At 45.1% G+C, this 13,340-nt stretch overlaps 1 protein-coding gene across 1 annotated transcript; it reads right to left on the bottom strand.

Annotated features, from left to right (window-relative positions):
* Positions 1 to 1,882: 1,882 nt before the first annotated feature.
* Positions 1,883 to 10,201, bottom strand: GM2A (ganglioside GM2 activator). The gene is made up of 4 exons (XM_090288442.1): positions 9,822 to 10,201; positions 4,548 to 4,709; positions 2,795 to 2,977; positions 1,883 to 2,451 (listed from the first exon to the last, which is right to left on the bottom strand). Exons 1-4 carry the CDS (start codon positions 9,909 to 9,911, stop codon positions 2,284 to 2,286), a joined length of 603 nt encoding a protein of 200 aa, XP_090144568.1. The 5' UTR covers positions 9,912 to 10,201; the 3' UTR covers positions 1,883 to 2,283.
* Between the last annotated feature and the right edge of the window lie 3,139 nt (positions 10,202 to 13,340).

The following is a 13,340-nucleotide window of genomic DNA, read 5'->3' as shown; positions in this document are numbered from 1 at the left end:
GGGTTTTGAAAAGTAATCTATACTCTGCAGTTGGGATTATACATCGTTATTTTTCTTAGACAGTTTTATAGTACATAAGTCTTAAAATGTATAGCCCTCTGACCCACTAATTTCACTTCTAAGAATTTATCCTAAGACTCTTTTGTGTTTGCAAAAATGTATGCAAAAAAAGTCTATGTTATTTATAATAGTAAAAAGTTGGGAACAGACAACATTAGGTTAAATTATGGCTCATCCAGAATAAAATGCTATGATGCCCCCAAACATTGCAAAAATGCATTTAAGGATATGCAAATATATTTATGGTTTATCAGTGGAAGAAAGTGGATTAAAAGCAATATGTGAACCAAAACTAGACAAAGACATCATAAGAAAATAAAGCCTTAGATCATCCTGAAATCCTGGAATGTAATCAATAAAAATATATATATACAGCCAATACAAAGGAGGAACTCTCAGCAAGTTAAAAAGATTTATAGTAATACATCATATAATGATGTTTCAGTCAATGATGGACTATATATACAAAAGTGGTCCCAGAAGTTATAATGGAGCTGTAATTCCTATTGCCTAAGTCATTATAGCCATTAAAATGTCCTAGCACAATGCATTACCATGAACACCTGAGTATTTTCACTGTACTTTTTCTATGTTTAGATACACAAATTGCCATTGTGTTATAATTGCCTGCAGTATTCAGCACAGTAAGATGCTATACAGGCTTGTAACTCAGGAGCAATAGGCTTACACCATATAGCCTAGCTGTACAGAAGGCTATACCATCCAGGGTTGTGTAAATATACTCTATGATGTTTGCACGATGATGAAAATTGCCTAATGACACAATTCCTCATATTAAGCAGCATATGACTATATTGCCATCCCAGGCTTGAAATGAGCCCAGAATTCAGGGCTGGTTCGTGGGTAAGTTGTCATGTAGAAAAGGACAGTGATCAAACCCAGGCACCTGACTTAGGTCCACCTCTCTTTACTGAATCCCTGTGCTCCAGAGCAGCTGCTGGTGGATCCAGCTCTCAGCATCTGCCACATCCACCCTGACAGCGCTCACAACTCTGAGAGCCTGCCTCTATCTCCCCTAGTACTGGAAGGGCCTACCCCTTGGGTCAGACACTATGGATCCGGCCCTAAGCGGGGAAAACTGGAGCTAGAGAAGTTGTCTCAAGACCAAAAGAACGAAGTATGCATGTTCTTGCAATAGAGGTTGCAAATTGGCCACCCTGAGCCAAATGTCCCCACTGAGAAGTCTATTTGGCCCCTGCACAGTGTTTTAAAAAATAATTGCTTGCCAATATTTAAACATTTTCATATAAAAGTCTGGATTTACAGGTTCTCTAAGGAAAAAAAATTAGGAATACTTGGCAAACTGGGCCTAAGATATTCTCATGTGCCACTAACTGGCTGTATCTAGATCTCAGAGGCCCCTATAAGCAATATTTGCCCTTTCCAACTCACCCCAGTCCCCATCATCCCTGATCATATCCCCAGCCTGAGACTGGGCATCAGCTGCCTCACACCAATGCATATGTGCTGTTATGAAAAGGAAAAAAGGAAGACCCGTGTGTTCCCTGTGGTCCTCGTCACTCATTTATGTCTCTTGCTTGGACCTGCAGGCCCCTGAGTTTGTAAACTACCTTAAATACACAGAGCATTCTTAAATCTCTCTCCCAAGGAAGCCCCCCACCCACCCCATGCTCTGCCTCTCCAGTATATTCTATGCCCCACTGTTAATCGGACAAATCTAGTAGTAAGACTATCTAAACTAATTCTAGATGTTCATGGGGGAAGAGATTGACATCTACTATTTCAGGCCCTTCATTGCATGAAGGGGTTTGAGTAAAACAAAAACTGTTAATACTCTCACTCTGCTTTTAAGTTAATGACAAAAAAAAAATTTAATGAGAAAATCATGAAGGTACTTCAGGAGAGCAAGACGGGGTCAATCTGAACGTGGGGGTCACAAAACATGTTTGTCCTACTCCTTGACTGTTCGGAAAATGAGTTAAGCTCTTAGACAGAAAGCCATAGCAGTGAGGAGGGAAATGGAGTGGCCAGCCTGGTAGATGCCCTGAGTTATCAAGAACCACCAAGCTCACCCTACCTTAGGTTAGGGCTGCTTGCCCACACCTAAAATGTAAGTGGCACAAAATTATTTTCAGTGAGTAGTAGCATCACCGTAGAAAGGGGCTGCAGGGGGGACGGAAAATCAGAATTTGGCCTTGACACCCACAAGACAGAGGAAGTGGGACACTTCCTCACAGCCCTTCATTCTGCTGTAGTTGGTGCCACTAGAGAAACATTGATCTTGAAACAGCCCAGACGTTTCTCGCCGCTGCTTAGGATGTTCTGGATGCGGTAGTTTCCGGTACTGAGTAAGCCAGGCAGGTCCAGGTGGGGTAGGGTGAAAACACTCTTGGGCAGTGAGTATTTGCCCTGTGGAAAAGCCAGTGGATCACAGGTCAGTGGGAGCCTACTGATGGGACTCCCTCCTAGCCATGAACTTATCCCTCCTCCCATTCTCCTAAGATCCACAGGAGATGAGAAGCTGCTATAGCACTGTAAAGCATGGAAGGTCACATTGAAGTTCAAATTTCCCATTCCATAGATGGACAAACTGAGGCTCTCAAAAGATAAGCAATTCAGGATACACCACACCAATTTACATCCATACACAGACACCCAGATCTGCAGGAGGAAAATGCAAGGATCCTTCTCTCTAAACCCCATGTCTTTACACCAGCCATGGAGATAATGCTCTCCCTTCCTGAGTACTTACTTCTTTGAAGGGACAGCGGCAGGGAAGCCCATAGGTATGCAAGGGCTCTGGGCAGGGCTCTCCAGGGGGAAGGAAAATGTCAAGTGTGTCACAGATGTCTTCATAGGTACAGCTACCGATTTGATCCACACATGGGACTTTGACCCAAAAGCCAGCCACTTCCTTCTGCACAGTTAATTCCACCTGGTGAAAAGAGTTTGAAAAAATGTCCATTCCAAGGCAAACATACTAGCTCCTCTCCCTCTTTAAAGGGTCATCATTTCATCTCAATCACACAGGTTTTAATTGGTAGAGATCTTAGAGATTTCCGATCCAGAAATGACAATATTGTGGCATGCGCTCCAATATTAATTACACTTTCCCGTGCCCATGACAGACCTAAATAATCAAATACAATTTTCCCCCCCTTCACAGAATCACAGCCTTAGAATTCTCCAAGGAGTCACCACCTGCTGGTTGAAGCTAACAGGAGATGAAATGCCTTTGTCATTATCTAACTGCTAATTGGCTAGCTGTGGCATTGCTTCCTAGACTTCCCCAAAGTGTAACTATAAAAGGCAAATAAACTGACGAAAGGAACTCTGACCTCGTTAGGGGTGACATACAAACCTGGAAAGGATTTTCACAAAATGCTCAATGTCAACAAATGTGTGGAAAAAGCCAAACCTGTCATCGCTGCTTAGAGGACAAATGGGTTCAAACACTCGGAGGCACTTTGGCAACACGTATCCAAAGAGGTTAAAAGTCTGTGTCCAGATGATCAGAAAAGTAGAAAAAGATGCTTTTCAAGAATAATTTCTGCAAAGGTGTTTATAATAGCCAAAAAACAAAACAAACAGAAGCACTGCTCTGGAAACAAACTAAATATCCAATACTAGATTTGTTAAGTAAATTATGACAGATCTACAACAATATTTCTGTCATTAAAAAGTGATTAGGTAGATCTATGCCAAATGCCGTAGAAAGAGGTATGGAACAGATAATAAGATGCAAAAAAAGGGGGGAGGTCAAGTTTAATAGCACACATCATATAATCCCACTAGTATAAATATATATTTACAAATGCAGAAAAAATTCTGGCAGGATATTTAAATAGCTCACATGAGGAGTTAGATTACAGGAGGATATTTACAAGGAGCACTGCTTATTTTCACAAATATCTATTAAAATTAACGTTATATGTGACTGTACAGGGGAATATTCCAAAATGTTAAAAATGCTTACCTCTAGGGTTAGGGTTAGGGTTAGGGTTAAAAAAAAAAAATGCTTACCTCTTATCACCAGGTAGTGAGATTTCAGGTGATTTCTTTTATTCCCCCCACCCCTCCCCATTGTGACCATTTGCATTTTCTAAAGTTGACTACATATCACTTGTTAATTGACCCGCCTGTTTTCTAATCAACAGCACCACCACTGAAACCAAAATGCCCAGCTGGAGCCGTCAAACACCAGTGAGCACTGGGCCGTCCTGTCCAAGAGGCTGGAGCTCTGCCTGCCAGGTGTGAGGAAATCAGTCACCCACGCGCTCTGCTGGAAGTTCCTGGGGCTGACAGCAGATTCCTTCCCATCTCAGACATCATGATGCTGGGATTCTAGGAACCTGAGTACAAGTCTACAAATCCATGCCTGCTTTGCTGCTCTGGGATACCAGGATGCTCAGTTCCCCAAGTATATGTCCCTCTGGGTCCTGATCAGCTGGCCCATGGCGCCTTCCCTCCATCTCCTGACTGATCCCACCCACCCCCAGGCTCACCTTCAAAGGAGAACTGAGCATGACGCTCGTCTGGGTCTCGGCACTGACAGTCACGTTCCCAGGATCCACAATGGGGCTGGGATCCACATTCAGGCTTTTGATCAGCACAGGGTCCTTCCCCTCATCACAGTTCTCCCAGGAAAAGTCACTGATCTGGTATGGCTAGAAACAATCATGGCAGCAAGAAAAGAAGAGAAAGGAAAAGCTGACCAAAGGAAATCTCACGGGTTAGATAGAATCAACAGAAATGACCTTGGATGAGATAGCTCCCCTCTCTGAGCTTCATCTGTAACTGAGCATTGGTAAACCTTGGATAACACGAGTCCTACCATTTCATAGGCAGGGCTGAAGTAAAAGACTCAAAAGATATAAACTCCTAAAAGTGTGCTAAACTATAAAGCACAGTGTACCAGACTTGAACTGGTTAATGTTAGAGGAGGAACTGGGACTCAGTGTTACAGATGCTCAAACACTCCAAACCGGAGACTAACCATATCTGCCTCTGGGAGGTACCTCCTCTGATCTCCCACCTCCCTGCTCCCCACTCCTCTCCAGCCAGTCTTGGGATCTCCTTAGAGGGAAGCTCCTGGAGGGTTTCCCTTTGCAGCCCTTGCCCAGGACCTTATTCCTGTTACACACCCCGTCCGGACCCCAATGCAGGCCTAGGGCCAATAGGAAACACAAAACACAGTAGGAAACATAACATCCAAAAGCTTACCCTCAAGGGTGTGCAATTAACCCAGAAATGGAATAGGACATGGGGCAAGATCCCCAGGGAGCCACTTGTTGATAAACAGTCTTCCTTGAATTAATGAAGGTCCCGAATCCCATCCCATTGCCCCTGCCCTGGTCCCCACCTGAGTCACCCTCCTCCCGTCTGCTGAGCCACTTCTCTTCTTCCTTTGTATCACCCAGAGGTCTCCTGATTCCACCATCTTGTCCAACTACACATGACCACTGACTCCCTGCTCCCACAGTACCCTTCTTGTCTATGATCTTTCAAACTTCCCACAAGCATGCACACTCTCTGCCCACCCTCTCCCCCCTTTCCCAGTCCCCTCTGAGAAACTTATAATACACCTACCTTGTACATCCCAACTCAGAAGGGAAACCTACCGGTCCCACACCCCCAAGCTGATCCCCATCATCAACACACCCATAGCCAACTGGGCCAAAGAGGGACACCTAACCCAATCTGGTTAGGTGACAGATTCTCTCTGCCTCAGATTTAGGAATTGAGATGGAGGCAGTCACTCAGAGGACTTTGGGCTTTGCATTGTTGTTGGGTCATAGCTTTGGGATGGGGCCAGAACTTGAGACCCATGGCCCACGGCTAAGACAAAGAGACAAGAACTAAGCATCTGTGGAAAAGAGAACAGATGGAGCCACCTACCCCACCCCCTCCCCTATCAAAATAGGCAGTGAAGGGCATGGCTCTGGAGTGAGATATGGTGTAAGTCAAGGCTTTAGTCAACAGACATGGGCTGAAATCATAGCCCAGCCACCATATCATGTGATCATATAAGCCAGTTTCCTCTTTGGGGCCCCAAATTCCACATCTTTTAGGTGGAGGCATTCATACTTTCTTCTCGGGGCTATTGCAAGGGTGACAGCATGTATGTAAAGCTCATAACACAATGTCATGCCCAAAGCATGAGCTGGCTCACTAAATGACAGCCATTAGCCATCCCAGCCTCCATTCCTTGCCTCTAGTTCCATGAGATTCCTTATATACCTGAAGTAAACTCACCTTTACTTGAACTTCTTGGAATGGGTTTCTGTAACTTGGAATGAAATACTGTGCCATGACTAAGAAAGGCAGGACAGGGTCCGATTCATCCCTGTATTCCTCATGGCCCCTTATATAGGGTAAGAGCCAATAAATGTATCCTTCAACATTCATTCCACAAATATGTGTGGAGTAATGATCACAGGCCATGAGCCAAGTGCTGTATTAACAGTGGTAAACAATTAGAGATGTCCTTACCCTGTCTTAAGAAGCTTAATCTAATGTACACATTACCCACTATGGCTTCAGATTGCATTAGGGAAACAAAAGTTAAGGCAGAAAGGAACAAAGGACTTACTTAAATATGATGATAAGGAAGAGATACTTAAACTGGAATCCTGCAGGGTGAGGGGTCAGCCATGTAAGTACGGAGAGAAAGAATGTCCAGGCAGAGGGCACATGTGCAAAGGCCCTGTGGTAGAAAGCAGCTTCACTGCTCCGGCACTACAAGAAAGCCAGTGGGCTATATGCAGTGGACAAGGGACCTAGATGAGGTCAAAGGGGCAGCAGGATCATTTCACGCAGGACCTCACAGGTTATAATCAGGAGGCTGAATTTTCTGTAAGTGCAATGGAACCCCATTGCAGGAGAGTGCAGTGCTCTGGTTAATGGTTGAGACCAGCTTGGAGAGGAAGAAGGTGGAAGAGGGCAGAACAGTTAGGAGACAACCGTCACCCGAAAGAGTGCCCGCAGTTAAGAGTCAGCCTGGAGGGTATATAGGAGGACTAGGCAGCCATTTAGGGGGGCTGCTTTTCACAGATTCTAAGGCAACATGATAGATATTGAGGACTGATCCCAGGCTGGGAAGTGTGCAGAATGCCCTGTTGGAGCTGAATAATCCCCTCCCCTCTCCTTCCCCCAGGCTCTTGGGGAGACAGAACAAGGTGGTTTCCAGACTCCTGAGTAGAGGCTTCTTTGGCAATGAATTCTGCAGCTGAGTTAGCCTCAGCCAGAAAAGGAGGTATAATGGATTAGTAATGTCCACCAAGGGCCAGGCCTGGCACCAGATATTTGCCATCCCAACATGTGGGACGAGGCAACATGAGGAAACAGAGCAGAGGGGAAAGACACAGCTCCGGAGGCAGAAATATGGTTACAAATCACAGACCTGGGTTTAAGTCAGACCCCAGCCTCTCTCACTAGCTGAGACCATGGCTAAGTGAATCCTCATCTATCAAATGGGCAAAACTGTATCTTCTCACAGGGTTACTGGCAGAGGGAGAAAATATAGGTCACAACTTTTCTAAACTGTCAAGCCCATGAAAACACTAGACTTAAGAAGTATCACAGACCAGAGGAGACTGGGGAGACATGAACAACAAATATAATGTGGTAAATGGATTGAATCCTGAAACACAAAGAGGCCATTTGTGGAAAAACTGGTAAAGTCTAAATAAAAAGTCTAGTGTTTCATTAGTGGTAATGTAGCAATGCTGGCGTCTCAGTTTTGACAAGTGCACCGTGGTAAATAAGATGTTAACATTAGGGGAAACTGAGTGAGGCGTATGTGGTAACTCTGTTCTATCTGTGCAAGTTCTCTGTAAATATAAAATTATCCCCCCCCAAAAAAAAAGTTTATTAGGAAAAAAAGCACATGGCTTAACACACAGCACACAGTATGTGCATAATAAATGACAGTCATTGTACAGTATCACAGCGTCTGTATTCCCAGCATGGGGCTAGGCGTGCTCCCTTATTATTTAGCACTTACCACAGCCCAGCACCCTGAGACTGGTTAATGCTGGAGGAGGGACTCGGTGTTCTGGATGCTCAGACACTCACAGCCTTCAGCTGGCCTGCGATGTCAGGGTCAGGGCTTTGAAACACATGAGCCCAGAGAAGTCCTGCATGATGGCAGATAAGAATCAAAGGGGCCACTTGCCTGTGTAATCTTGGGAGAGTACCCATTCCTTGTCTGTGGGCCTGCGTGTGGTGGGTGAACTCTATGATGTCTCAAGCCCTCTCCAAAACTGCCATTCTAAGAACTCTTTGGAGTGGTCTGGAATGGCATCCACAGCCAAAGCATATAGAATGGGGATATAGGGCAAGTTCGAGCCTTAGCCGAACTCCACCTCATAGCGGTCAGACCCGGAGCCAAGAGAAACATTCTCAACCTACACTCATGGACAAACTGTGAGGTCCCTGCAGCAGGATGAGGCTGAGTCTGGTGGCTTATATCACTTTTTTTCTTTTTCAATAATTTATTTATTTGTTTATTTATTTTTAGAGAGAGGGGAAAGGAGGAAGAGAGGGAGAGAAACATCACTGTGTGGTTGCCTCTCACTTGCACCCCCAACTGGGGACCTGATGTGCAACCTAGTCACGTGCCCTGACTGGGAATCGAACCAGCGACACTTGGTTCGCAGGTCGACGCTCAATCCACTGAGCCACAGCAGCCAGGCTACCACTTTAAGATTTTAGAGCATTGCTCTTCACTCACAACCCACAAGAAAGGCAGGATGACATCATGCCCATTTCACAGATGAAGAGATTATATAAGGCTCAAGAAGCCCCAAGGTTATACCCATGGATTAGAGACGGACATAGGACCAGAAGCCAAGCCTCCCAGCTCTCAGTCCTATCCTATCCCACTTTCCCCTACACCACACTGTTTCTTACTCTCAAATATTTCCAAGGTGTTTGGAAAGAGGGGATCTAGGCTGGGCCTCTCTCTTCAGCTGCTGCCAGAGATAGTGAGTGTCTTGCCTGCAGCTATGCATGGAAGAGGCAATGAAACTAGGCTTCTCTAGGTCTCAGAAAGACAGAGCTTCCCTTCCCCAACGGTCTGGAGCCTGGGGTGAGTAAGAAGCGGAAGAACAAGCTCGGAGGTCAGCCTCACCATGGCTCACAGCCAGAAGCAAGGCTGGATCTTTGTCACCAGAGGAGCAAGCCTGGACCTTCTGGCTTGGAGGGCCTCTCAAACCCACCCACCCATAAGGACAAGCCAAGTCACAGAGCAGTGCAGAGGAGAAGGGATGGGTGCCAGGCCTCTTCATGGGAGAAAGGTGGGCAGGTAAACAGGGCTGAGTCTCTGGGCCTGGGAGCAGCGCCTGTATATTCCAGGGCTGCAAAATTTCACTCAGACAGTTGGAAAGAGGGCAGGAGAGTGAGGTTAAACCTTCTGAAGAAGTCTGGAGCTGAGCAAGGTCTTATAGACCACCCTCGCTGTACAGGGAGGTGAAGGGATTCAGAACAGGCCTCCCCAAAATGTGCCGCTTTGGCAAGTTTCCTACATGCATGTGTATGTAATTAAATTTGATTATTTTTCTCTCGTTAATCTGTCTCCTGTCGTTTTATTAGACCAACAGACAAAACCTAGAAGGGCAGAGAAAAGCTTCTTATTCTCCCACACTGGGAAAAAAAACCCTTAGAGAGGCTCTGCTGCAGAGAAGGAATTCTAGAGACGGGAGTAGCTCCTGCCCATATCCCATCCCAATCCGCCGGCCAGGATAGTGGAAACAGCTTCCAAAGAGAGCCGCACTCACCTGTTTCGTTACGGCCTTTGCAAGGGCCTCAGGTCCAGCGAGAAGCAAGCCCAGGGCGATCAGGAGCGGAGCCCGCATCCCGGGCATCATTGCAAAAGGTGGGTCTGCGCGAAGACAACAAGGTCTGGGGCCGCGGCGACGCCTTTAAATGCCTGTCTCGTTGGTTATGCAAAGCTGTGCATCGTTACGCAAAGCTAAGCGCCGCCGCTTCCAAATTCGTTCCAGCCCGTTGGGATCTGGTGTTTGAAGGCCGTGAGTTGGAACAAATCCTTCCCTACTCCGCACCTCAGAGGTGCCTCCTTGAGCCCCTTTCGTCTGCGTGGGAGTCAAGCCCCCAAATTCCGAGGAGCGAAGGCGGAGCCAAAAAAAGGAAAAGGGCGGGGACAGGGCGGAGCTGAGAGCTGGAGAGGAAGGCCGGGAAGGAAGGACGGAACCTAAAGCGAGGATGGGCGGGGCCGAAGCGCGGGGTCGGGACGAGGGCCGGGGCGGAGCTGTCGTTTCCAAGCTCCCGCGGTGACTTGTCGGCGCTGGAAAATCGTTTCTTTTTCATTCATCAAACAAGATTTTGCTAAAGTACTAAATTTTGTAGTTGAGGTTTACTTTTTAAAGCAGCAATAGGGATATTAACTAGATTGTAAACCCCAGAAGGGAGGGGACCATGACTTTCAGTTACTGATGTGTACTCAGTGCCTGACACATAATAGACAATCTTTGTTGAGTAAATGGATTCATGAAACTTACCAAGTCATCTTCTTTAACATTTTTTTTGGAGTTAATTTTAGATTTACAGAAAAGTTGCTAGCTGTTTCTCCCATTGTTAACAATAAGATGAAGTCTTTTTATAAAACCTAAGAAACTGGTATTAGGACATTACTGTTAACAAAGCTTCAGACTTTACCTGATCTTTTAATATGCTTTTTAAATTGCACACCTTCCTCCCAATCTGATAAGTGCTTCCCTCTCTCATCTAGGGATAAAACCTCTCCATTATACACAAGGGCACTGTGAGGCCTCACAAAGAAAAGGACAGGCCTAAGTCACACAGCAGAAGTAAAACTAGAACTCACTTCCCCTGAGGCTGATCCCACAGTAGTATGAGAGATATCCGTGTGGCTGTGCTCCTTGGTGGATGTGGGGGTGGTGGGTGGGGGAACTGATTGCCAACACTGGTATCATTGGGGCCTCGTTGGGAAATAGGAAGGGGACTGGCTGCAAGGCTCCCTTCCAGCATCATGTCTTCTCCATCTTTGCACCTGCCAAAGCCCTTCCACCCCATTAAGCACTTGCTCCCGACTGCTAAATACTCCTCTCAGCACACGGCTTGTTCAGAGTGCTTACCCCAAGCCAGGCAGACCCAGGCTTGCATCCTGGGAGATCCTGGTCAGGGATTTTAACCTTTCTGGCCTCAGTTTCCTCTTTGCAAAACAAGGGTTAAAATAATTAATAATAATGATAATAATAATAAACTACCTTTCGGTAGTAAGCTGATCCCTCATTCAACAAATACTTATAGGTTCAACCATCAAACAAAATCAAGACTTTGTCCCCACCCCCTATATGGACTAGGGTCTATTCAAGAAGAGCAATCGGTGAGGTAAAGAAATAAACAAGATATAATTCAAGAGTAATAATACCAGACGACAAGAAATTAGGTGAAACTAATTCAAAGTGCAGTGGGTTACCTTCTTGAGTCTAAAAAGAACTCTCTGATGGGGCAGATTTTGACCATCCTTGGGAGAAATGAAAAACATTTGGGGTAAGAGCTAGTGTGAAATTTAAACACAGTCAAGCCCATCAGGCCTAGTTCCCAGCCAGGCCTGCACTCTGCAGTCCTCGGGGGTGCTTTTACCTGCTGCCCAGATCACCCTCCAGACCACTTACATCTAAATCTCTGGAGGTGGGACAAAAACATTAGTTTTGTTTTGTTTTGTTTTGTAATCCCAGGTGATTAAAGTGCACAGTCAAGGTTGACATCCACCTGGCATACATTAGGTGCACACATCCATGAAAATGACAGTTATTAAAACAAGGCCCTTGTCCTTGGAGAACCCACATTCTAGGAGTGATGGGTTGAAAATATGGAAATTGTTGTCACTCTAATGTTTATCATCACATGTTTCCTGGAGGATTAAACTGAGTCTGGGCTCTGAAATAACATGGTCCAGGATGATCTAGCATGCTTGTGTGTGGTGGGGGCAAATATTGTTGGGGACATGGAGTGTGTCTAAAGGCTGGTATGGTAGGTGCCCTGAATGTAATGAGGAGTGATTACCACCTCAAAGGCACAGGAAGCGGGCATGTGGGTCAGAAGTAGAGGTCACAGACAAGCAACAGTGGGGGAGGAAGAAACTTTCTCTGCTTTCTAAGTTCTTTTGGCTGATCTAATAATCAAATAGACATGAGACAGATCAACAAGAGAAAATAACCAGATTTAATTACATACCAATGGTTGGGACCCCAACATGCATGAGAGAGTCAGAGACCCTGTGTACATGAGAGGTTCAGAGACAGACAAGGAATATGAGGAAAATATGACATTCTGAGCTAAGGATAAGATTAGACACCTGGGTCTTCTGAAGGAAGAAAGGTCATTCACAGGATAAAAAGAGTAAATGGTCAGTAATTAGGTGTTTGCCCTGTCCTATAGATAGGTTATAAAAAGTTATTTCTGGTGATAACTCTTATTATGGATTAAAAAAAATAAAGCTGTGGTACATTCATACAATGAAATACTACTTAGCTATAAAAATAAAAAATAAAGGAAATCTTACCTTTTGTGATAGTATGGATAGAACTGGAGAGCATTATGCTAAGTGAGATAAGCCAGTGAGAGAAAGACAAGAACCATATGATTTCACTCATATGTGGAATCTCATGAATAAAACGAGCTAACAAGCAAAACGGAGACAGCTGTCAGGGGTGGGGCGATTTGGGGGCTGGATGGAGGGGTGGAGGGATTGAGCAAAAAAGAGAAAAACTCATGGACACAGACAATAGTGTGGTGATTGCTAAGGAGAGGAAGGGTGAGAGTAGTGGAGGAGGGTATAAGGGGGATAAATGGTGATGGAAGGAGACTTGACTTGAGGTGGTGAACAAACAATATAGTGCACAGATTATGTGTTGTTGAACTGTGCACCTGTATAATTTTGTTAATCATTGTCACCCCAATAAATTCAATACAAAGGGAAAAAATCTTTAAAAAAAAAAAAAGAAAGGAAGGAAGGAAGGAAGAAAAGAAAAACAGGGAGAAAACCCTTTCCAACAAACAAAAAAAAAATAGATAAATAAATAAATTCTTTAAGGGAGAGGTGTAAGTGTCTTCAGCTCAAAATAATGCACATGCCAAAGTAGCACATCTTGGGAGGACTGTTCTAAACCCCTTCAAAGCTGATGGTGTAGACATGAGGACACTTGGTTACTGATTGGTCTCTGGTTTCAACCCAATTATAGCCTGAACATCTGGTTTTAAATCTTGGCCTACCCAGCTAGCTCAATTCATAGAGCATAAAACTCCTAAAT

Source organism: Furipterus horrens, unplaced genomic scaffold, assembly GCF_987537825.1.
Source record: "Furipterus horrens unplaced genomic scaffold, mFurHor1.1.pri manual_scaffold_10, whole genome shotgun sequence".
NCBI classification, from domain to species: domain Eukaryota; kingdom Metazoa; phylum Chordata; class Mammalia; order Chiroptera; family Furipteridae; genus Furipterus; species Furipterus horrens.
This window is presented reverse-complemented; position numbering and strand designations above follow the sequence as displayed.